This window comes from Hypanus sabinus, chromosome 14 (assembly GCF_030144855.1).
Source record: "Hypanus sabinus isolate sHypSab1 chromosome 14, sHypSab1.hap1, whole genome shotgun sequence".
Taxonomy (NCBI): Eukaryota; Metazoa; Chordata; class Chondrichthyes; order Myliobatiformes; family Dasyatidae; genus Hypanus; species Hypanus sabinus.
The window spans coordinates 93926224-93953011 of record NC_082719.1 but is presented as its reverse complement, the minus strand read 5'-3'; the positions used below and the strand labels follow the sequence as shown (position 1 = coordinate 93953011).

The 26788-nt window shown below is 39.7% G+C and overlaps 1 protein-coding gene across 1 annotated transcript in view; it reads right to left on the bottom strand.

Moving 5' to 3' along the window:
• Nucleotides 1-10701: 10701 nt before the first annotated feature.
• LOC132404996 (A disintegrin and metalloproteinase with thrombospondin motifs 12-like) overlaps nucleotides 10702-26788 on the bottom strand; it is a 626192-nt gene continuing 610105 nt past the window's right edge. The window contains exon 24 of the mRNA XM_059989657.1: nucleotides 10702-11005. Coding sequence (XP_059845640.1) covers nucleotides 10824-11005 — 182 coding nt within the window. The 3' untranslated portion in view covers nucleotides 10702-10823. The remainder of the gene's footprint in view (nucleotides 11006-26788) is intronic.

The following is a 26788-nucleotide window of genomic DNA, read 5'->3' as shown; positions in this document are numbered from 1 at the left end:
CTTGTTACACCCTCAAAAAACTCCAACAGATTAGCCAAGCATGATTTGCCCTTGGTAAATCCATGCTGGCTCGGCCTAATCCTATTTCTGCCATCTAGATGTGCCACTATTTCGTCCTTAATAATGGACTCAAGCATCTTCCCCACGACTGACGTTAGGCTAACAGGGCGATAGCTCTCCATTTTCTCCTTCCCTCCCTTCTTGAAAAGTGGGACAACATTAGCCACTCTCCAATCTTCAGGAACTGATCCTGAATCTAAGGAACATTGGAAAATGATTACCAATGCATCCGCAATTTCCTGAGCCACCTCTTTTAGAACCCTCGGATGCAGACCATCTGGACCCGGGGATTTATTAGCCTTCAGTCCTACCAGTCTACTCATCACAGTTTCTTTCCTAATGTCAATCTGTCTCAATTCCTCTGATGTCTTATGACCCTGGCCCATCCATACATCTGGGAGATTGCTTTTGTCCTCCCTGGTGAAGACAGATCTAAAGTACGCATTAAATTCTGTTGCCATTTCCCTGTTTCCCATAACAATTTCTCCCAATTCATTCTTCAAGGGGCCAACATTGTTCTTAACTATCTTCTTTCTCTTCACATAGCTAAAAAAGCTTTTGCTATCCCCACAGCATTCACTCAAATCAAGCTTCAGTTAATGGGAACATCCCAAATTACCTGTTTTGTTGGACCCCAACCCTACCAACCCTAGACATATATTGTTATAAAGGTGGCTTTCGCACCACTCAGTCATGTGGCTGTTAGCCAAGTTTGTATATGAGCTCAGTGAGAGGGTTGCAATCTTTATTTGTGTTTCAAAAACACAGAGGACTTTGGCAACAACAGGGCAGAATCTCCACCAATGGTGGAATTGACAACCCTAATGAAGTACTTTGGAGATGGAGTCACAAAGCACCACAGAACTGAAACAAGACCTTTGTCCCATCTAGTCCATGCTGAACTGTTATTCTGCCTAGTTCCATTGACACACACCTGGACAGTAGCCCTCCATACCCTTCCTATCTACAGTCCTGTTGAAAAGTCTTAGGCACATATTATTCATGTGGAGCACTAAGCGATTTTGACAATCTGGCAGGAGCAAAGCATGGTTGGTGGGGGGGGGGGGGGGTGGAGTGTGCGACAGGTAGCAGAGGACTGTCGAGGTGGGATGGCGCAGTTGCAGACACACCCAGCCCTGAGGCACCAGGAATGATCATTTGATTCCAAACAACTGGTTTATTGATCATTATAGAATGTCTCTCTGGTGCTTCCCACTCCCTCTCCGCTCTATTCCCCTTTGCACAACAATGATTCCCCCCTCCCTGCACCCTTCTCACTCTCAGTCTACATTAGTGATTCATATCAGAATCACGTTTATCATCATGTTTATCATGGCAGCAGTACAGTGCAATACATAAAATTACTACAATACTGATCAAAAGTCTTATACACCTCAGCTGTGTATGTGCCTGAGACTTCTGTACAGTGGTGTATGTACCTATCCAAACTACTCTTTAATGTTGCAATTGAACCCATTTTCATCACTTCTGCTGGCAGGTTGTTCAACACTTTGAGTGAAGAAATTCCCTTTCAATTTTTCCTGAAATATTTCATCTTTCACCCTTAACCTATGACCTCCAGATCTTGTCTAACCCAACTTCAGATGAAAAAGCCCGTTTGCATTTACCCTGATAACTTTGTGTACTTCTATCAAATCTTCTCTCATTCTCTCATGCTCCAGAGAGAAAACAAAACATGCTTACCTATTCAAACTTAACGTTTAACGCAGGTCCTCATGTCCCGTCAACAGCCTTGTAAATTTTCTCTGTACTTCCAGGTACGTATGGATAATGTACTTAAATATTTACCGATATAGCACAGAGTGGCCCCTTTGAGCCACAACCAGCAATGCCTCTAATTAACCCTAACCTCATCACAGGCATTTAAGAATGACCAATTAACCTACCCAGTACTTCTTTGGAGTGTGGGAGGATACCAAAACACCCAGAGAAAACCCACACTTTCCACAGGGAGAACTTACAGAGAGTCCTTGCAGAACAGTGTAATTGGACTCTGAACTCCAGAATGCCCTGAGCTGTGATAGTATTGTGCTGACCACTATGCTACCATGGTGCTACTTTCAGCTTTATTGATATTTTTTGCTGGACCATAATATTTATTTTGATAAGAAGCAAAGAGGTTTAAATGCAGTCCTTAAATAATACCTGTAGTTTCTGGCAGATTTTATATAGACCAGAATTTATATATACAGAATTCTGTAAATATGTAAATCTCTTCTATTTAATTACAGTATGTGTAAGAACATAAACTATAAGAGAGGGAATGGGCCACTCAATTCTATTACACCATTCAAAAAGAAAATGGGTGAACTTACCATTCAGTGGTTAATTTCCATCTCAAATATTTTGATTACTTGAAAATCAAAGAAGTAATCTGAGGTACTGTGTCTCCTATGCCCTTTTGTGTAGAGAATTTGAAGAACTCACCAGCTTCTGAGTGGAGAGGTTTCAAACCCTTATTCCAATTCTAAATGGCTGTCTTATTCTGAGACTGTGACTTCCAGATCACCTTTCGTTCATAGCTCAACACGTCTAATGCAGCTGGTAACACAAGACTGAGAATAGGATGAGTTCAGCTCCATAAGTTCTGGTCGCTTCATTTTAGGAAGGACGGAGAAGCTTCAGAGAGAGTACAGAGGAGATTCACCAGGATGCTGCCTGGATTACAAAGCATGTTTTATGAGAATAGTTCAAAGTACAAGTTATATTTATTACCAAAGTGAGGACATTATATACAACTTCGAGATTCATCTCCTTACAGACAGCCACAAAATAAAGAAGCACAAAAGAACCAATCTAAAAAAGACTGACGGACAACCAATGTGCAGGGAAATAAACACATACCATGCAAACAATGTAAGTAAGCAAAGAGCATTCAAAAGTGAATTCACAGCCACGAAGCCAGTCATCCCTACTGTTGGACCAGGACACAGCCTCAGTTCGGTGCAGTGATGAGTAAACCTTGCGAGCAGTGAGCTGAACACGGGCCTGTCCCTCTCCTCCCGCTCCAACTCCCTGACCATTTCCATCCGATCCAGAGCTTAAATCAGCCAAACCTCAGGTTGTTCCTTGCTCTTGGACGCAGGCTCTCCCGCTTGGTTGGGTGAGCCAGGGCTTTTCTCTTTCAAGTGAAGAATGATAAGGGGGTGACTTTAAATAGAGTAGTGTAAGATAATAAGAGACATGGAGTGAATGAACAGAGACTTTTTCCCAGTGTGGAAATGAGGCACAATTTTATGGTGATTGGAGGAAAGTATGGGGGGGATGCCAGAGGTTGTTTTATAACAGTATGTGCGAGTACGTGTGGTGGGTGGGTGTGCAAGGTGTTCCTTCTCTCCGTTGGCCTTCAGGTCATCCTTGGGAAAGGTGTAGCACCTGCTTAGCCACCCCCTTTCCCGCTGCCGATCAGGGTTACGCGAAGCCATGGGAGCAGGTGGTGGACGGTCAAATGAGCAGCTGATGCTTTTCACAAGTCCTGTTTATGTGACCGCTGACGCCAGGCAGGCAATCTCTGAAGAGTATTGATAACGGCTGGGGTCACCCGTCTTGTAAAGACACTGCCTGGAAGAAGGCAATGGGAAACCACTTCTGTAGAACAAATTGGCAAGAGAAATCATAGACATAAGACCATGATCACCTATGACATATGACATGGCACATAATGATGATGATAGGGGTATGTGGAACACTCTGCCAGAGGTGACGGTAAAGGCAGATACATTGGAGATATTTAAGAGACTCCTAGTTAGGCACACTAATGAAATAAAATAAAGGGCTATGTGGGAGGGAAGCATAAAGTAGGTTCAAAGGTCGGCACCAATTCATGGACAATAGGGCCTGTGTTGTATTGTGCTGGTCTGTTTTCTAATTTCGGTTTTTCTCCATGGATGCTGTCTGATCATCTGAAAACAAACACAGTAATACCGGAAGCCTTCAGCAGGTTGGGTAGCATCAGGAGAAATCGGCACAACATTGTGGGCTGAAGGGCCTGTACTGTGCTATAATATTTGATCAAATTATGAAGTCTTTAATCTGAAACACTGATTTTGCTTCTCTCTACACTGATTTACAGTGTTGGATAGTGCTAAAAATTTGCCCAGATTCTCTCATCTTTTGAAATGGATTTAAGTTCCATATTAAAAACTCACACAAAATGCTAAAGGAACTCAGCAGGCCAGGCAGAATCTATGGTAAAGAGTACAGTCGACATTTTGCGTCATGACGTTTCAGATTTCCAGCCTCTGCAGATTTTCATTTGTTTGTTTAAATGTCCAGAGGTGGGGTCCAGCCTTGCTGTGCTTTCCTCAACCCCATTGATTTCAATAGAGATTCTGGTTCAGGTAGCAAAGAGGAAATTTTTATCACTTTAAAAAAAATATATATATTCCTTCAGTTAATGTGGTTAGTACTTCTTTTAAGTATTCCTGCTTTTTTTTCCCAAGAATCATTTTTTACTTTCTTCAGTTTTAATCGTTTTTGAATGCTTGAAATGTCAGAAACATTTGAGAATCATTAGAGACAGTGAAAAAATTCCACCCTCAATCCAGCCCTCTGTGAAGGACATTTTGGGGCAGGTTTCCTGTGCTATGCCAGTTAAAACTCAGTCCTACACTAACGACACGTTCTGGCCTCTGGGCTTCAAAGACTAGTGATAAAAATTACTCTACGACCAGAGTTTGAGAACAATGAGATTGGAGGCAGGAATTCATCTGGGGTTGTGACCTCCTCTGCCTGCACCTTCCTGCCTTTTGTAAAACTTCAGATCTGAATGCCATCTGCTTACTTTTATTGCTTGCACTTCTGTTTAGCTTTCTCTCTGCAGATGGGATGCTTGACAGTATTCTTTTCCCCCTATTTTAATGGGGTATTTTGTTATTTTTTGTGCTGTGGCTGCCTGTAAGGAGACAAATCTCAAGGCTGTATAACGTACAGTTACTGCTTGTTACGTAGCAGGCGTTTAGGGCAGGAATTAAGGTCCTCCACCTCTATCTGTTCTTGGCCATTTTCTCTGTTGTGTCCCACGTATGGTTCATGGTCAAATCCTGCTGGAGTCTCAGGAATACTGTCGCAAACAGATAAAGGATTCTTCATTTCTGTTTCCGTTACAATTTTGTTTTGACCAGTCAAGCTGTTAGCAGTGAGTTGAACTCCTGAATCTGGAGGACTAGCAGACCTCTCTTAGCCTGGCCTCTCTCCTTGTGCTTTGGCTGTCATCAACACAATTCTCTGGGTCTTTGAAGCATGCATGCTTCCAAACCCAACCACAGGGTTGTGGTCATCTTGCTGGATAATATATACATACTTTGATAATAAATGTACTTTGAACTTTGAAACTAGAAAGTATTTTTCAAACACGAGAGAATCTACAGATGCCAGAAATCTAAAGCACACAAAGTACTGGAGGAACTCAACCGGCCAGGCAGCATCTATGGAAAAGAGTAAACAGTCGGCGTTTCGGGCCGAGAACCTTTATTAGGACCCTTCATCAAGTATTTTATTTTGCCTTTACTTCAGATTACATACATCTGTGGTATTATATTTTTGTACATTTTGTGTACATTAAAGAATACGATTAAGTGAATAAAAGTACTGACAAACTCATTCAATTCACCATTTTGCCTTTATGAAACTGACAACATTGACATTATCAAAATGAATGATTATTGCACAGCACATAAATGTTTGCTTAATGTAATCAATAATAAAAGTACATTATGCATTATTTGAAATTCATATGGTGTTAATGATATGTTACAAACATAATGTAAATAATTTCTTCCACAAAACCTTGAAATGATTGTGTGTACTTTGAATTCACACTGATCCTCTTTTGCCAAAAGAACAAGTTATAAATCAAAGCAGTGCGTTTACAATTCTATTTCATTTTAGCAAATGCAATTTTTAAAATTGCACATAAATGAATGTGCTTTGCTGTTCAAACACTGTGCTTTCTATATGCCCCCAAAATTGCTTCCATCACCAGCAGTGGGACTTGTGAGCACTCTGCTATCCTGCTGTTTTTATGCAAATTAAAGAGTCTCCAATCAGAACCTCACTCCAGAAAAATAACTTCTGCATTACTCTTAAAGTTCCTTTCTCTCTCTCTCAAATTTTAGAGAGTTCAACTGGGTCAATTTTCAGATAGTTCATAATGGATGCGAAAACATAAACACAAGAGATTCTACTGATGCTGGAAATCCAGAGTAACACACATAAAATGCTGGAGGAAGCCAGCAGGTCAGGAAGGGAATAAAGAGTTGACACTTCAGGTGGGGACCATTCTTCAGGACTCATCATCAAGAGCCTGGTAATGTCGACTCGTTATTCCTTTCTATAGATGCTTCCTGGTCTGCTAACTGCCCCAAGCATTTTGTGTTGCTCTGGATTTCTAGCATCTGCAGAATCTCTTGTGCTTTTGACTGTCCATCAGAAAATTGATTTTGCAGAAAACTATTTGAATATGTTTGACACATAGGCCAATATGTTAATATTTGATAAAAAGTCAATGATCTTAAATATTACTTATTTTCTCTTTCCACAGCAATGACTGATCCACTAAAGGTTCCTACATTTTCTGTTGTTTTATTTCTGATTTCCAGCACTTTGCATTGTTTTTGTCCTTTAACTAAAATCCTGTTATATGTGTTCAGTACGCACAAAATCTGCAGCGAGCGGCATAACATTAAATGCACAGTTTGAGTGTTGAACAGAAGACTTACGGAAATCCCTAAGATGGTATTGTGATAAGATCTAAAAGAGTAAATAATCTTTAAAAGCCTATTTTCATCAATTGCTTTATTTAATAAGATTTTGCATTTATTTTCATCAGCAGACAAAATATACTAAAGACTTATGTGCTGCCCAGCAACACACTCATAGGGAAGGTAAGGCAAGCCGTTTATTGGGGGAAGCACCATCATTCAATAGCACCATGTTGCAATTAGATGACAAAAACCGCATACCCTGAGGACTAGAACTGTCAACTGCTGACAGTCAGTCACAACAATAGCTATTAAAGAAATAATTTATCAAAATGAGGCATGCACCATTGAACGTAAAAGAGCAATGTAAAAGAGTTCAAGATTGCCCCTGAATATTTGTGCACCTTATTTATAAGAATATTTTTATATAGAATCATAGGAGAATACAGAACAGAAACAGGCCCTTCAGTCCATCTAGTCCATACTGAACCATTTAAGCAAACTGCTCCCATCAACCTGCACTGGGACCACAGCCCTCCATAACTCCTACCATCCATGTATCTATCCAAACCTCTCTTAAAAGTTGAAAGCAAGCTCGCATGCACCACTTGTGCTTGCAGCTCATTCCCCACACTCTCACCACCTCTGAGTGCTGAATGCATATTTACTTCTTCAACTTTTGCTGCAGTGCTTTCATCATCTCCTTGTAACATATGTCACAGGAGAGATTTTCAGTTTTCATTCACCCAGTTGCAGAAACATCTTTCATTTTCAAGCAACAATTAGGCAGGGAGGGCTGGATGGTCTGTTCTTGCATCAGGCAATGGGAGCATTCTTATTATGTGCTAATTTTAATTTCCTTGTTTCCCAACAAAGTCCACAGACATAACAAAGGAAGTAGGAGCAGCGATGTAAAGCAGTGCAGTGATCTTCAAGCAGTAAACATACAAACATAATTGTTTTTATATTAAAATGAATAATTATATGCTTCTCATTCACAATGTAAGGACGCTTCAAAGTTGGTTGACTTTTCAATTAAACGCTACTGAAGAGATTCCTCAATAAGTATTAACAGAGCTGTCATATTGATTCTGTGCCATTAGAGTAAATAATCTATAGTTATTTAATCTAATAGTGAATTAATGGGGTAAATGGGTTGTCCAGGGAAGGGTAGCAGCTCTGGTGAAAGGGCTTGTCATGTCCAATCTGGAGCCGCTCACTCAACTTGGGGCCACCGGAAACTCAGCTCTCACCTGTGGCCCCAAGTAGCCATCTGCGTGCATCAGTGGCCACACCCCAGTACACCAGTTAGATACGCGGGCTAAACCAGGTGACCTCATACTCCAGGGAGTTACGGGCATACATGCACCAGCATGTGAAGTCAGCTCCAGTGGACAGGGTGGATGAAATTGACAGAGACATCCAAGGGCCAGAAAGATGATCTTGCAATGCTCCGTGGAGAGCGAAGGGATGACTAGGCCCAGAAGTTATCCACTGAAACCAAGGAAGAGCCCAGTTTATGACACTTGTTTGTGCCACTGGACCTGGACTTCTGAGGTCGAGAGAGTGGAACTGCCCCAGAGCAATGGCTTTCCTGTTTTAAAAGCTCTCCCGTAAAGGTCTCCTGTCATTGTCAGCATGACGAACAACCACCATATTAATTAATGTCATTCAGATGAGGGTCACTGATCTGAAATATTAACACTTTGTTTCACTCTCCTCAGATATTTGCTCATCTGCTGAGCATTTCCAGCGCTTATCACTTATATTTTGTAAGACATAGGAGCAGAATAAGGCCATTCAGCCTTATCAGAAGAGGACAGAAACCGGAAAAGGGTGTGAAAATGAAAGGGAGGACAAGCTGTTAGGTGGTAGGTGAGACTGGGTGAGAGGGAAGGTGGGTGGGTAGGCAGGGGAGGGGGATGGATTAAGAAGCTGGGAGGTGATAGGTGGAAAATATAAAGAAGATAGAATCTGATAGAAGAGTGGGCCATGGAGAACAGGAAGGAGGAGGGGCAGCAGAGGAAGGTGATGGGCAGGTGAGGAGAAGAGAAAGGGTGAGAGAGGAGCCCAGTGAGAAATGGAAAAAGAGGGAAGTGAAGGCAGAGAAATTACTGGAAGTATCTTCCTCACTGAACAAAATATGAGAAGCTGTATTTTGTTTTAAAAAGAAGTGTTTTTTAAAATACATATTACCTTTCATGAGCAGTTCCACATCTCAGCATGAACCTATACTCCTTCCCAAATAACAGTGATTGTCCTGAAGTACTTTGTGTTGCATTTCAGGGAGATGATAATGTGTTATGCAACATTAATCCTGCTAATTCAAAATAAGTCAAAAAATACCTGAACAGGAAATATTCTGATTGAATTTCTAAGTATTTTGCCATTGTATATAATTTAAAAATTACAGCTGGCTTATTGTATTGAGGAATCCCAGGGAGTAAGGAAAGTGGCAGCAGTCACCCTTTCAGTAAATGAATGATCGTTTCCAGTTATCTTCTGACACTTTGATATGCATATCTGTGTAATACCTCAGTATCTATTCAAAAGTTCAACTGAAGAGATGTTTCTTTTTAAACAGTAATTATACTTTTATACAACTTTAACTCATTTTGTACTACTGTAACTTCTCACTATGTATAAGTGATTTCTGCTGTTTGTATGGTTAATAATTGATTTCATTAATCAAACAAGCCAAATATTAATCCTAACCCCTGTATCAGTAGCAGCTCAGCGCCCCAATTTAAAATGTACATTCACTAGCCACTCAATTAGGTACAGCTGTACACCTACTCATTAATGCAAATATCTAATCAGCCAATCAAGTGGTAGCAACTCAATGTATAAAAGCACTCTGACATCTTCAAGAGGTCCAGTTGTTGTTCAGACCAGACATCAAAATGGGAAAGGAATGTGATCTAAGTGACTTTGACCAAGGAATGATTATTGGTGCCAGATGGGGTGGTTTGAGTATCTCAGAAACTGCTGATCTATTTGGATTCTCACACAAAAGGGTCTCTAGAGCTTGCAGAGAATGGTGCAAAAAACAAAAAAAAATGTCAAGTGAATGGCAGTTGTGTGGGCTGAAATGTTTTGTTAATGAGGGAGATTAGAAGACAACAGTCAGACTGGTACAGGCAGACAGAAAAGCGACAGTAACTCGAATAACCATGCGTTACAACAGTGGTGTGTAGAAGAGCATCTCTGAATGCACAACACATTGAACCTTGAAGTGGATGGGCTACAGCAGCAGAACACCACTCCTGGACCAAATAAAGTGGCCACTGAGTGTATTTAGTGCTACCTTAACTTCTCACTGTGTTGAAGTGATTTTTACTGTTCTAAAGGTTAAAAATAGATTTTATTAATCAAAACAGCAAACAAGCCAAATACTAATCCCACCTTTTACTTCTAACCCCTGATCATATATAAATGTTTGCATTGGCAACACTTGAGCAGACCAATTTAAAATGTATTTTAATTAAACACGAGAGCTGAAGATGAAATTCCAGAGGAAAGGTTGGGACTCCCACATCTCTTGATATCAATGTAATGTAATCATTTTAGGGAGCCGAATTGTCGATGTCGACTCTCAGAAAAGGGTTGAATTTATACCTTAATTTAGCAACAATGAAAATGAAGGACTGCTGGGAATATATATTTTTATTAAATACAGTGGTATTAATACTTATTTTCCAGTGTTCTGGTTTTAAGGTTGAAAAGGTAAACAGGTGAACCTAAAAAAAATACCTTTCGCTCTTGTTGATAATTTTGTAATTAAGATAGAAGAATCTGGTAAGTATAAGGAGTGGAGTTTTCGATGAAATTAACTAACTGAACTCACAATGATTTAGAGCTGACAAAGTAATGTGCAATCAGACTGCTTTTCTGCACCTGTGAAAAAAATATATATACTTATTTCTTTTTGTCAACCAAGTATTGAAAGATTTTAAAAGCATCCTGGCAATGTCAACAGAAGCATTCAAAAACCTCACTTACAGAAGTCTGTTCCATGTACTTAATTGTAAGAACAGTCTTTCATGAGCCCAATGAGGCCCCTTGGCTGGGGCCCTGTGCGATTCCCTTTCTTCTAACTGTGGCGTTAAATTTTAGGCACGTTCGACAGCACTGAATTTTGATCGCCATCATGTAGCATCGGCCCAGTTTCTTCAGGGTGAGACAAAATTTCTCTGACATTCTGTCCTTCGTACAGGTGTTGCCTGAAAGACAATGTTAACAATGTTATTTAAACATTTGGAGCAACACCATCAAATATCACCCCCTCCCTCCATCAGGTTTGGCTTGTACATCAGTACAAGAATCACCTCCCAGCTTCTCACTTTACCTTCCTCCTCCACCCATCATCTCTTCACCTGGTCTCACTTATCCCCTGCCAGCTGCACTCCTATCCCACCCCATAATATCTTATTCTGGCTTCCTCCCCCTTCCATTCCAGTCCTGATGAAGGACCTCAGCCCAAAATATCAACAGTTTATTCCTCTCCATAGATGCTGCCTGACTTGCTGATTTTCTCCGGTATTTTGTGTGTGTTGCTCTGGATTTCCAGAATTTGCAGAAGCCCTTGTGCACCTGTCTTTGGCTTATTGTGATATAACCATAAGCATTACACATGGCTGTTTGACCCATTGAGCCTGGTCTTTCAATTAATGTGATCATGGCTGATGCTCAATCACAGTTAATTTGCATTAGCTTCAGTCTACAACTCATCACACCAGTAATGCAATGTTGATGCAAGTCTTTGATTTGGTTCAGCCACTGTGAGCACTGGGACTTTTGGATCACACTGATTAGAAGTTGTAACATATGAAGACAGCATCCATCATCAAAGACCCCCATCATCCAGGCCATGCTCTCTTCTCATTACTATCATCAGGGAGGAGGTACAGGAGCCTTATGTCCACCAGGTTCAGGATCAGTTCAACCATCAGGCTCGCAAATCAGCATGGAAAACTTCACTCACATCAGCACTAAAATAATTCCGCAACCTACAGACTCACTGTCAAGGACTCAACAACTCGTGTCTTCAGTAATATTTATTTTTTATTTGTACAATTTGTCTTCTTTTGCACTTAATTGTTTGTGAGTCTTTATGCATAATTTTTCATGAATTCTACTGTTTTTCTGTATTTTCTTATAAATGCCTGCAAGAAATGATTCTCAGGCTAGTATATGATGATGTACAGTACTTTGAACCTTGAACCTTTGACAGTGAGGGTAAGCCTCCAGAAGTCCTGACTAAACAGAAGAACATGAGGAAATGAAGCTGGAGTAGGATATTTGACCTTCTGTGACTGCTCAACCATTCATCATTGCTGATTTACCTTAGACCAGGGGTCGGCAACGTTTACCACTAAAAGAGCCAATATGGACCAAATACATTTTAATTAAATACTGACCAATTATTTCCCAAAGCCACAGGGAGCCGCAGCACAGAGGTGAAAGAGCCACAAATGGCTCGGGAGCCGCAGGTTGCCGACCCCCGCCTTAGACCATTAGACATTGGAGCAGAGTTAAGTCATTCAGCCCATCGAGCCTGCTCTGCTGTCCCATCACGTTTGATTTCTTTTCCCTCTTCTTTCCTGCCTTCTCCCAGTAAACTTTGACACTTTTAAAAATTACGTAATTATTAGCCTTCACTTTGAATGTATTCAATCACTTGACCTCTACAGCTGCCCGTGGCAATGAATTCTACTGATTCACCACCCTCTGGCTAAAAAAATTCCTCCTCATCTCTGTTCTAAAGGGATGTCCTTCTAGTCTGAGACTGAGTGCTCTGGTCCCGTACCCCTCTAACTATGGAAAACATCCTCTCCATGTAAACACTATCTAGTCCTTTCAATATTCAATAGGTTTCAATGAGATTCCCCCACCCCCATTCTTTCAATCTTCAGTGAATCCAGTGAATACAAGCACAGAGCCATCAACCACATACCTATTTGTTAACCCTTTCATTCCCGGGACCATTCTTAGCATACTCTTTAATCTCTCAAGTAGAAAAAACAGATCAATCTCTGCCTTGAATAAGAGAAAGTAAATAGACACGAGGCATGAGTTGGCTGTGCCAGATCGGAAAACCAAATTAACAGGTATAATGGTGAAGCTGCAATTGTTCATGTGGAAAGAATTAATACAGAAGTTACAGGTATTGTAGCTCCCTTTACACTAAAAGCAGATCTAATAGAACAGAGTTGTGTTCAGTTCTGCTTGCTCGTTGTAGGAAGCATGTGAAAGCTTCAGAGAGGATGTCGAGGAGATTTACCAGGATGCTGCCAGGATTTTGAGGATAGGTTAAATGAGCTAAGTCTCTTCTCTCTAGAGTTAAGGACTTTGAGAGATGACTTGATAGAGGTGTACAAGATGATGAGTCATAGATTGAGTGGATAGGCAGAGACTCAGAGACTTTTACCCAGGGGGCAAATGCCAGGGGCATAATTTTAATGTGATTGGCGGAAAGCATAGGAGGGAGGTCAGAGGTAAGGTTTTACACTGACAGTGGTGAGTGCATAAAAAGCCCTGTCAGAGGTGGTGGAGGCACATGGATGATAGAAAAATGGAGGGCTATGTGAGAGAAAAGGGCTGGTTTGATCTTAGAGTAGGTTAAAAGGTTGGTACAACACTGTGGACCAAAAGGCCTGTACTGGGTTGTGAAGTGCTCTATGTTCTATTAAATCAGCAGGATGACAATATTAATGGTTGGAAATTCCACCCATCAGCTGCTTCACATAAAATTGGTTCAGATTACAGAGAGGCATAGGGATGGAGTCAACAGATAGAATGTCTGTGATAGGGTCCAGAATTTAAAATAATTAGTTCCTTGGCAACCTATCTGTCTGCTGCCTCTTGCAAAAATTTTCCTCTGTATCTGCCACTCCAACCCTCTCTGTACTTGAAACAGGCTTTTCCTCTCACTTTCTCATTTCTGATAAAAGGCTACAGGACACACAGGTTAATTATCTATCTCTTCATGTAAGCTGATGGACCTGGTGAATGTTGGTAGCATTTTCTGCTTGTTTCAGATTTCCAGCATTTCCATTCTTTATCCAGATGTTGCAGAAAATTTCAGTTAGTTTTAATCATCTTAATTATGTTTATGAATTTCCATAGGCAATACAAGAGCATAACATCCAAGCAAAACCCAACCAGTTTCCCCTCCACCAGCACCCTCATCCGTCTGGCAGGACTGGTCCTCACCCTCAACAATTTCTCCTTCGACTCCTTCCACTTCAAGAGATCGTAATGGTGCCCACATGGGCCCCAACTGCGCCTGCGGTTTGGTTAACTGCATGGAACTGTCCATATTCCAAGCCTTCCCTCGTAATGGCCCTCATCTCCTTCTGTACTACACTGATGGCTGCAAAGGTGTTGCTTCATGCTCCCGTGCTGAGCACCTCAATTTCCTCAACTTTACCTCAAACTTTCTCCCTGCCCTTAAATCCACGGTCCATTTTTGGCACCTCACTCCCCTTTCAAGTTCACGTTCAAGTTTAATTGTCACTCAACCATACATGAATACAGCCAAACAAAGCAGTATTACTCCGGGGCCAAGGTACAGAACATACACACACACAGTGGAAGGCACATATAAGGTAGCAAGCACATATATTAGTAAAATAGTCACACAAAAAATATAGTCCATGACCCTGAGTCCGTCAATGTTGCAGCAGTCTGCAGTCAAGCACAATACAGCTTGTCTTCTACCAAGTGAACACTGGGGGGCAGCACCAACTCCAGCTTACTCACCGTACCAAACCACCTCTGGTGGAGTGCATAACTCTCCAGGCAGCTGTAGAAGGATGACACTGTGGCTTGAGGCCTAGTTCTCGGCATGACTGAGGCCACACAGCTCCCCCACTGTGCCTCTCTCTATCTCCATCTCTGCAGACAAACTATCAACATAATTTATAAACTTACCAATTCCCACCCTATCTTCTATAAAAATACTATTCCCTTTTCCCAGTACATAGTCTCTACTGCATCTGTTCCCAGGATGAGGCTTCCTTTCCAGGTCATCAGCGATGTCCTCCTTCAAAGAATGGGGTTTTGTTTCCTCCACCACTGATGCTGCCCTCACCCACATCTCCTCCATTTCTTGGACATTTGTGCTCACCTTAAGAGGGATAGAGTTCCTCTTGTCCTCACCTCCATGAGGCTCCATATCCAACACAACATTCACAACTTCCACCATCTTCAAAGAGATCTTACCACCAAACACATCTTTATCTCCCCCTGACAACTCTCTGCTTTCTGCAGGGGGTATTGCCTCTGTGATTCCTTTGTCCATTCATCCCTCCTGACTAATCCCTGCAAACGAGAGAAATGCTACACCTGCCCATTCACCTCCTCTATCCCAGCAAGGCAACACTTCATCTGAGAATCTGTTGGGGTGTCCCATTTTATCCTGTGCTCCTGAAGTAATGCTGAGACGCAACATAAACTGGAGGACAACTATGTCGAGAACCTTTGCTCCATCTGTCTGAAGTGGAATTTCTCAGAGGCCAATTATTTTAATTCCTATCCCTATTCTTGATCTGACATGTTGGTTCATGGTCTCCTCATCTGCTGTGATGAGGGCACACTCAGGTTAGAGGAGCAACATCTCACATCCCATCGAGGTAGCTTTTAAGCTGAAGGCATGAGCATTGATTTCTCCTTCCTGTACTTTTTCTCTTTTTTCTGCTACACATTCCCTCTCCTTCTATTCCAACTCTAGCCTCTCACCTCTTCTCCTCACCTGCTTAGCACCTCTCCTGGTGCCCCTCCTTCTTCCCTTTCTCCTTGGTCCACTCTCCTCTCCTATCAGATTCCTTTTTTTTCCATCCTTTGCCTTTCCCACCCTACCTGGCTTCAATCTGTCACCTTCTAGCTTGTCCTCCTTTCCCTTCTCCCCACCTTTTTATTTTGGTATCTTCTACCTTCCTTTCCAGTACTGATGAAGAGTATCAGCCTGAAGCCTCAACTCTTTACTGATTTCCATAAATGACGCCTAACCTGCTGAGCTCCTTCAGCAGTTTGTGTGTTGCTCTGGATTTCCAGCATCTGCAGAATCTCTTGTGTTTTTGAATAACATAAAAGTAGGCTATTAAACCTTCCACAGAGATATAAAATAGAAAAGTTAAGCATAAGTGATCGTACTTTTAAAAATCAGAATTTCTCCCAAACTTGCTCCAATTGATCTTTAGACTCTTAGGCAATCAACTTGGAAAATCATGATATCTAATTTACAATTACAATGTAATAAAATATTCAAAATATTCACGATTTTCCCCACGCACTATGAGAAGCAGGTCAGTGCTATGAGAACTCACACAGCCCTTCTCAGAGCTCCTGAATTTGGAAATATACTCATTGGCCACTCAATTAGTTACACCTGTACACCTGCTCATAAATGCAAATATCTAGTCAGCCAATCATGTGGCAGCAACTCTATGCACAAAAGCATACAGATATGGTCAAGGGGGTCAGTTGTATAGACCAAACATCAGAATGGGGAAGAAATGTGACTGACATGGTGCCAGATGGGGTGGTATCTCAGAAAATGCTGATCTCTTGGAATATTCACACACAACAGTCTCTGTAGATTAAAGACAACTGTGTGAAAAATAAAATACATCCAGTGAGCAACAGTTCTGTGGGTAAAAATGGTTGTTAAAGAGAGAGGTCAGATGAGAATAGCCAGACTGGTTCAAGCTGACAGAAAGGAGGTGGTAACCCAAATAATCACATGTTACAACAGTGGTGTGCAGATAAGCTGTACATTGAACCTTGAAGTAGACAACGTTCTTCAAGCTGCAGCAGAAGACCATGCACATGCATGCAGTGGCCGCGTTATTAGTTACAGCAGTTACTAGTAAAGTGGGCACAGAGTGTACTAATAAATTTATTTTCTAAAGTAGGATCAACCAAGAAAATACATATCTGGAGCAGCTTTAATTTCGCAGTTACTTGAATATTACAGCAAAACGATCTGCTGAAATAAATATTCATACAAATTGTTAATTTAAGTAAAGATCCTGAGGGTTATGTTCTCTCAAAGAGTTTCCATGTTATTCACAGCAAATTTAGCAGAAACTAACAAGACTTTAATTATTCTAATCTCTTTCAGAAGAGCTGGAAAGAAAATTGCCGAGCTCATGCTGTTTTGTGACACCAGCACTGTATGATTGAGGGCTTTATTCTTTGTGTTATTAAACTGAACATATTTCCAAAATGCCACCCACTGTAAGTACAAATATGTTCTGCAGGAAGCATTGGAATATTCATCTATTGTAAATGGTGTTGTAATGAATAATGTGTGCAATTAATACAGTTCCATTAAAGCAGGGGTCCCCAACCTGGGGTGCCCGCACCCCCAGGGGGTGCGAGATGGAATTTCAGCGGGCGCGACAAAGAGTGGCTTGTGACCTTGAGTGACGAGTCACGAGTCATCACTCAGCCAGCTACCAGTGTGCCTTGAGAAGTGGTAGTAACGTTTGTCCCAAGCACACTCCAGTCTCCTGCTGTCCGAGTCAAGAGAGACGTAAACTCACTCCAGTCTCCCGCTGCCCGAGTCAGCGTTGAGGAGTCTCATCAGTGTTACCTGGGAAGTTACACCTCAGAGTTGAGCAGCCTCATCAATTTACTGTTTACAATTTTTTTCTGAATAAATTAGAATCTAATTGCTCAATTTATATTTGCATTTTATGCACTGAGTTAAAAGCTTATTTTTTTTAAGTTCAATTTGTTCACCCATAGTATTGTATGTGGTTCAATTTGTGGTTCAAAAATTAGAAATTAGACCTTCATCTTCAAATGTGATATTACTTTTGTAGGGGGTGCGAACATTAATCAAACATTTCCTAGGGGTGTGGGGCATAGAAAAGGTTGGGAACCACTGCATTAAAGGGTGTTCAGATCGCAGAGCTTGAATTCAGTGTTATGCTGTGGCATGACTCTTAAATCATTTCTATCCTTAGCAAGTAAGCAATTTTATGGAGTAGTCCTATTAGTGACAAGTAATTACTCATGGACTTTCCATTGTACTATAGATACTTACCCATATAGTTCTTTTGAATATACACCCTATCCTCGTTACATGTGTCTTCAGACTATGTGGATTCACAGTTATGCAAGGAGCACTGCTTTCCCGCCATTACAAGTCACATGCACACATCTCACAGTCTCACTGTTGGGATGAGAAGCCCTGCTTCCCCGCCAATACAAGTCATGTGCGCACGCCTCACAGTCTCACTCCCGCCAGTCTTGCATTGGTTTTGGCAACGTGTGAATGTGCGATCTTGTGCTCTTAAACTTTTGTTGTTTTTACCTATGGTGCAGTGATTTTGTGCCTGAAATATTTAACTATGCCTCCTAAGTGCCCGATGTCAAGTCCTGGGCCATCAGCCAAGTGGCAGAGAACCGCTTTAACACTTGAAAAAAAGTTGGAAATTATAAACAGGGTGGCGTCAGACGAGACCGGGCTTTTTTGGAAGCATATGCCAAAATGCACTTACATAAGTAAGGATGAAAAATCTGCATCAGGTTTCAAGGCAGCAAAGGATAGGCTGACTTTGCTTATGTGCTCTAATGCTGAAGGAGTCTGTAAATTGAAGCCTTTCTTAGTTTACCATTCACTAAACCCCGGTGCTCTTAAGGGTTTGAGTAAGAATATGCTTCCTGTCCACTGTGCAATTAACAAGAAAGCATGGGTCACTTTGAAGATTGGTTTGCTAATCATTTTGCTGTTGAGGCTGAACACTACTGCTGGGAACAGAATCTTGCCTTTAAAGTTCTTTTGTTGCTTGACAATGTGCCAGCCCATCCTGGACATTTGGACAGCCTTCATCTTAACATAACAGTGCGTTTCCTGCCACCTGACACAACATCACTGATTCAACCACTCTACCAAGGTGTATTTTTTATGGCAAACTATCTCTCCGATGCTGCAACAACAGACAATTTTGAAAATCCTGGGAGTTTACCAACGGTGAGGGAATGGTGGAAGTCCTTCAACATCAGACATGCCATCAACAACATTGATGAATCCTGGAAAGAGGTCAGGTCTGTGAGAGTTCTGTGAGTCTTCCTTCACCCCTTGCAGTCCTCGATGATCCTGATGACACACAACCATCCACCTCATCCACGTAAAGCTGCCCGACACCACAAGAACCACTCATCTCCCGGAGTGAACACACCTGCCACTGTTGGTAAGTACTGTACACGCTAGTATGTTAACTTTCTATGATTTATTACATTGAATATTACCTTAAATGATGAAATATAATATGAATGTTGCCTTGTGGTACTGCTTTTGTGTCGTATTGGTATGTGAATAAATTACAGATAAAACATAATTAGGAAGCCCTCCAGAATGCATTCCTATTTTCTCCATTTAAATGATTAGTCACATTATGCAATTTCACATTAGGTGTCAACTGCGAGGAATGTATCCCCCACATATAACGAAGATAGTGTGTACTCACCAAGCAATTGAACAAAATATTGAGTACAGGTGTTGGGATGTTATGATGGAATTGTTTAAGATGTTGGTGAGGCCTAGTTCGGGGCATCGTGTATGGTTCTGGTCACCTATCTACAGGAAAGATTCAAAGAGTCCAGAAAAAATATACAAGCATATTGCCAGGACTTGAGAACTTGAGTTATAGGGAAGGGTTGAATAGGTTAGAACTTTATTAGAGAGTAGGAGAATGACAAGGTATTTGATAGAGGTATGCAAAAGTTATGGGTGGTATAGATAGGGTAAATGCAAGCAGGTCTTTTTCCATGAAGCTTGGGTGAGTCCAGAACTAGAGGTCAAGGGTTAAGGGTGAAAGGTGAAATGTTTAAGGAAAACATGAGGGAGAACTTCTTCACTCAGAGGATGGCGAGTGTGTGGAATGAACTGCCAGCCAGTGGTGGATACAGTTTCAATTTTAACACTTCAGAGATTTGTGTAGGTACATGAAGGGGAGGAGAATGCAGAACTACTCACACAAGAAATTGTGCAGATGTTGGAAATCCAAAGCAACACACACAAACTGCTGGAGAAACTCAGCAGGTCAAGCAGCATCTATGGAAATGACTAAACAGTCAATGATTCAGTACTTCCTGAACAAGGGTCTCAGCCAAAACATTGACTGTTTATTCATTTCCATTGATGCTGCCTGACCTACTGAGTTCCTGCAGCATTTTGTGTGTGTTGCAGAACTATGATCCAGGTGCAGGCTGATGAGATTGGGCAGATTAATAGTTCAGCACAGAATAGCTGGGCCGAAGCGTCTGTTTCCATGCTATAGTGTTCTATGACTCTAAATCTACCACTGATGCTGTTGTTGTTTCCCCTTTACACACTTTGTGGCGCATCGAGCTGCAACCTTGCCGTTTCTTTAGCATTTTTGTCTGATTTATATGAGGCTGAGTTGCTAGCTCCATGCTCAATCCATCATGGATGGAAAGTGTGTAAGGAGCCGGCCAGATTCAAACCCAGGACTTCTTGCCTCGAAGTCTGGTGCAGGTGCCACTACACCACCAGCCAGCTTATTGGTGTTGTTAGCGAGAGCTAAAGCAAGGGTCAAATTTTGCCATTTGGCCAGGTAGGATGAATGCAGTAAAATTTAACACTAGACCTGCCATTTCTTTGCAACCCACAGAGCAGTTTCGTCAGGATGCTATTAAATTAAAGATCACAGAAATGAGACTCAGAATCATGTTTATTATCACTGCCAAATGTTGTGAAATGTGTTGTTCAGAGACAACAGTACAGTGCAATACATAAAAATTACAGTAAATTACAATAATTATTGAAGTAGGGCAGAAACGGAATAGTGAGGTAATATTCATGAGTTCCTGGATGGCACAGAAATCTGATGGCAGTGGGAAGAAATTGTTCCTGAAACATTAAGCATGGGTCTTCAGGTTCTTGTACCTCCCCCCTCATGGTAATAATGAGAAGAGGACATGTCACAGATGGTGAGTGTAGTGGGTAATGTAACACTTCACAGCACTGGCTGTAAGATCGGGGTTTCGGACTGTAAGGAATTTGTACGTTCTCCCCGTGAATGCATGGGTTTCCTCTGGGTGCTCTGGTTTCCTCCCACAGTCCAAAGACATGGTAGGTTGGAAGGTTATTCGGTCATTGTAAATTGCCGTGATTAGGCTAGGGTTAAGTCGAAAGTTGCTGGGTGACACAGCCTTAAGGACTGGAAGGGCCTATTCCATGATGTATCATAATAAATAAATAAAACAATAAATAAAAGTTGTGGGCATGCTATGTTGGTGCTGGAAGCCTGGCAATACCTGCTCCAAAGGTACTGGCCATTGATGCAAAAAGCACATTTCACTGTAGGTTATGTACATCTAACCTTTCACTCTTAATGATGTCCTCGATCACAGGGAAGGCTGTAGCCCATTTATAACCAATATCCACACTCTCTGATGTGATTCAAACCCTACTTTACCCAGAGCAGCTGCTGGTCAAGAAACAGCAAGTTCCCGCCGATAGTGACTGCCTGAAGGTAGGTTTCAATGCTTTGCACCCAGATTGTTGTACCTCAAGCAACCACAGACAAACAAATCCAGTGTTCACCTAACCTGCAGTAGGTACAAGATTATTGTAGCCGTTGCTCCAAGTCTGCCTCTGGTGCCGCAACAAAATATTACATTAAGGACAACTATTATTTATCTCTGTTATCTACCTTGCTCTTTTTCCTTTGCACTTTTCTTTTTGAAACTTATTGTAATTTATATGTCATGCGGCTACAAAACAACAAATTTCACAACATATGTCAGATGTTATAAACCCGATTTTGATCATAACGTCTTTACCCAAAGGAAAATAACAAGATAACAGGAACCTCTGCCATTAGATTGCTGAACAGCACAATAACACATGAACAATACCTCGCTATTCCTCATTTGCACGCTCTATATATCTATCTATTTATTTATTGTTAATTATAATAACTTTTTTGTCCGGCACTGGACTGCTGTCACAAAACAACAAATTTGATGACGTGTCAGTGAGAATAAAACTGATTCTAGTTATGATTCTACTTATCTTTCCAGATGTCCTGTTTTCAGCACAGAACTGTATAAACTAATTTCAGATAGAAACTTCTGCTTACCTGGTGACCTCGAGCCCGACTCTGATGGTGTTTCTCATCTCCATTTTAAATCGTCACATCATAAGGGGACACTGGTGGGCTTGAGTTTTGAATTAACTCAAATGGTGGTATGGTAGCATAGTGGGTTAGCACAACGTTTTATAATACCAGCAACCCAGGCTCAATTCCCGCTGTTGCCAGTAGGGATTTTGCACATTCTCCCCGTGACCAAGTCGGTTTCCTCTGGGTGCTCTGGTCTCCTCCCACAGTCCAAAGATGTACCATTTGGTTGGTTAATTGGTCATTGTAAATTGTCCCATGACATGACTAGGATTAAATCGAGGGTTGCTGGGCAGCACAACTCCATGGGCTGGAAGGGCCTATTCTGTGCTGTATCTTAATAGCTAAAATAAATAAATATTCATTTATGCTGTTTGTTGCTCTTTCACACTATTCAGACTTTTGCTAGTGGGCCTACAAGAATCTTCAAACCATACTTCACTTTAGAGTTGGCACAGAACTTTCCATATCCAAATCTTGTTAACATTGATACCAGGTCATAAATTCAGGCCCTGAATCTAATGCAGTGGGTAAAATGAACAGAACTGTGTCCATGTGTACATCAAAGGCATGACTAAAATTTGGAATATTATCTCCATCTTACAGTCATAACAATAGAAATCAGTGAGGGGGTGGAGTTTCAAGATGGCGACGTAAGCATCTGCCTTTTAGGCGCTCTTTATTTTTTTAACTATAATCACCCTTTAATTAGACCTTTTCGAACTTAATCATATGAGTTGCTACCTTTGATTGACCCTTTTTTCCTAAAATAATAGTTGATCTAATCTTGTCAAACCTAAAATGGCTACAAGTAAGAAATCGGCTAAGGATCCTGTATCCATCGACGCAATTGTTGGTCTTTTGGACACTAAACTGGATGTTAAATTTGCGGCTATGGAAAGTAAATTGGACAATAAACTGGATGCTAAATTTGCGGCTCTGGAAGGCAGACTAGAAGGTAAATTGGACAGTAAACTGTTAAGTTTGGAAAGGAGGATTACTTCGAAAATATCCGATCTTGAAGGAGTTGTTAAATCGCTTGAAACTAAGTTTCAGTCGCAGGCGTTAGAGGTTCAACAGCATGGAAATAAGATCACGACTCTTGAACAATCAATTTGTGAAAAAGCACGTACAATTGAAGTGTTAGAGAAGAAGATAGAGTCGACTGCTAAAACTTTAGATCAGTACAAGTTTAAAATTACTGATCTTGAAAATCGTTCTCGCAGACAGAATTTGCGCATCGTCGGAATTCCCGAAAAAGTTGAGTCCGGTGATTTAACTGAATTTTTCTCTAAATTACTGTGGGAAATTTTCGGTGGTGAAGGTTTGAAAAATGAACCTGTTATTGACCGCGCTCATAGAGTTGCGAGGCTTTCGTCTGTGTCTGATAAACCACGAGCGGTGATTGTTCGCCTTCATTATCCTCGTGAGAAAGAGCTTCTAATTCGATTAGCTCGTAAAAAAGGTATGATCTCCTACAGAAATTATTCATTTCGAATAGTTGAAGACTACTCGTATGAAGTAATGAAAGCCAGGATCGCTTTTAAACCAGTGATGGCAGAGATTCATTCGATTGGATTTAAACAAGCTTTAATGTATCCAGCGAAGCTTAGAATGGTGCTGCCCGACAACAGTTTACACTTTTTTATCACTCCTGAAGAAGCGAAGAAATTTGTTGAAGAATATCGATCCTCTAGTGCAACTTGAACTATGAGTTACATTGAAGATTTTTTTTTGGAGAGAGGATGTTATTTCATTTTAAGTTTTAACCCTGGAAGTTGGGTTATAACTTCTTATTTTGAACTATGGGTCTGGGTCTTTTTTTTTACTACTATTATTATTGCTTATAGATGCTGTTTTAATTTTTATAATATCCTTTTTTTATATACGTTTGTATTTTGTAATAATGAATTATTTTTTTTTCAAAATGTCGTTTCTTCTTCCCATAAGTCTTTACTTTTTATAAGCGTTTATTTGCTTGCCTGTATTTAGAAATGGAACAAAGGTTTTGAATTCTTTTTCTTTAGTTTTTTTTTTAAATATGTTGTAGTGTCTATTAAATCTTTTTTTTAAAAAAAAATTCTATTTTGATAACTTTTTTACTATATTTTCTTATTAGATTGCTGAATTTATATTCATATTTTGTAATATGGCTTTCTCAAAATGTCGTTTCTTCTTCCCATAAGTCTTGGCTTGTGAAACGTCATCTTTGTATCTGAATATGGAATTTCTTTTTTAAAGGTGTATCACATTTTTAAACTTTAATGTGCATTTTTTTTTTATTAATGATCTTTCTGGTTTTACTATTTTAGTTTTTTTTTTGATTTGTCTGATATGGGTGTGTATGTGTATGTGTATATATATATATATATATATATATATATATATGTAGGTATATATATATATATATATTTTTTTTTTTGCAACTCTATATTTTAATTGGGGTGTTATATAGTTTTTTCTTAAAAAATTTTCTTATGGAGCTGCCATCTTGAAATGGGGGTAATATTAGTATTAGTTTATGCGCCTGCCGCTTGGCTTTCTTTCAAAGGGTGGGGGGAGGGGGGAGGGATCTTTTTTCATGCTTTTGCTTTTTATTTTTTTGCTTTTAGTTTATGGGCTGACTTTAAATTGTTAATATTGTTGAGGTGTCAGGATCTCCGGTTGCTCCTGAATCAATTTTCCTTCTTCCTAAATTGTGGGTTATGTGTCTTTTTAACCTTTTATGATACACACAATTAATATTGGTATGATGGATAAATCTATTAACTTTATCTCGTGGAATACTAATGGTTTAAATCATCCGATTAAACGTAAAAAAATATTTAAAGTATTCCATAGATTGAACGCTAATATTATTTTTGCACAGGAGACCCACATTAGGAGGGAGGATAATCAACGTTTTTTTAGGTTCTGGAAAGGTCAACAATTTCACTCAAATTGTACCGCTAAAATTAGGGGTGTGTCTATTTTTATAGACGCCTCAATTTCGTTTACACATTATGAAATTATTTCTGATCCACAGGGTAGATTTTTGTTGATAATTGGTTCACTTTTTAATCGGAAAGTTGTTTTAGTTAATATTTATGCTCCAAACTTTGATTGTCCTGAATTTTTTAAACGTTTATTTACTTCTCTTCCTAATTTGAATGAATATATGTTGATTATGGGTGGAGACTTTAATTGTTGTTTGAATCCTTCGATGGATAGATCTAAACCTATTCGAACTCTTCCGAATAGATCAGCTTTACTTATTAATTCTTTTATGGTTGATTCTGGAATTACTGAAATATGGCGGTTTTTGAACCCTAAAGGTAAAGAATTTTCATTTTTTTCACATGTATATCATAGTTATTCTAGAATTGATTACTTTCTTATTGATCATCGTTTATTAACAGATGTTATTGATTGTAAATACGATTCTATTGCTATTTCGGATCATGCGCCTTTGAAGTTATCTATCAAGATTTCGGATTCTTCTATCAATACTAGATCTTGGAGACTTAATGCTACTTTACTTCAAGATCCAGAATTTATTACCTTCATAAAACAACAAATTGACTTATTTTTTTCAACAAACTATAATGAAGAGATTGATAAAGGAATACTTTGGGACTCTTTCAAGGCTTTTATTCGTGGACAAATTATTTCATATTCCGCTGGTAAAAGAAAACAAAGATATTCAGATATAGCTTTATTGGTGGATAAAATTAAAGAAATTGATAAGATTTATTCCGTTACTCCTACCAAAGAACTTTATAAGAAGAGAGTTGAGCTTCAAATGGAACATAGTTTATTATTATCTTCTTCAATTGAGAATCAATTAATTAAGACTAGGGCTCAATTTTATATTCATAGTGATCGAACTGGTAAATTGTTAGCTAATCAATTAAAAGCTATTTCGACTAAGCGACAAATTATTAAAATTCGTAAACAAGACGGTAATTTAACTACTGATTATAAAGAAATCAATAACACTTTTCAAGATTTTTATAAATCTTTATATCAATCAGAATTTGACGGTGACCGGTTTACGATGGATAATTTTTTTAATAATTTGAATATTTCTAAACTGATAGATGAAGATTGTAGCTTGCTTGATGCTCCTATTTCTATGGATGAAATAAGAGAGGCTATCTCATCAATGAATTCAGGGAAAGCTCCTGGTCCTGATGGTTTTATTGTAGAATTTTTTAAAACTTTTTCTTTATTGCTTTCTCCTTGGCTATGTGAAATCTTTAATGATGCGTTTGTTAAGAAGAGATTACCTCAATCGTTTTATGAAGCTACTATCTCTTTAATTCTTAAAAAAGATAAAGATCCTACCTTATGTGCATCTTATCGCCCTATATCATTATTAAATGTAGACTCTAAGATTCTTACAAAAATTTTAGCCATTAGATTAGAAAAGGTATTACCACAGATTATTTCAGAAGATCAAACTGGTTTTATTAGGAATCGATATTCCTTTTTTAATATTAGAAAATTGATTAACATAATTTATACTTCATCACCTACAACTCCAGAATGTGTTATCTCATTAGATGCTGAAAAAGCCTTTGATAGAGTTGAATGGACATATTTATTTAATGCATTGAGAAACTTTAATTTTAGTCCTAATTTTATATCATGGATTAAATTAATATATTATAAACCTGTTGCTTCTGTTCTTACAAATAATTATAGATCCTCTTTTTTTCAATTATCTCGTGGTACGAGACAAGGTTGTCCTTTAAGTCCTTTATTATTTAATATTGCATTAGAACCTTTAGCTATTGCTATTCGTGAGTCTCCTAATATTTTTGGTATTACCCGTAATGAGAAGTTATACAAATTATCGCTTTA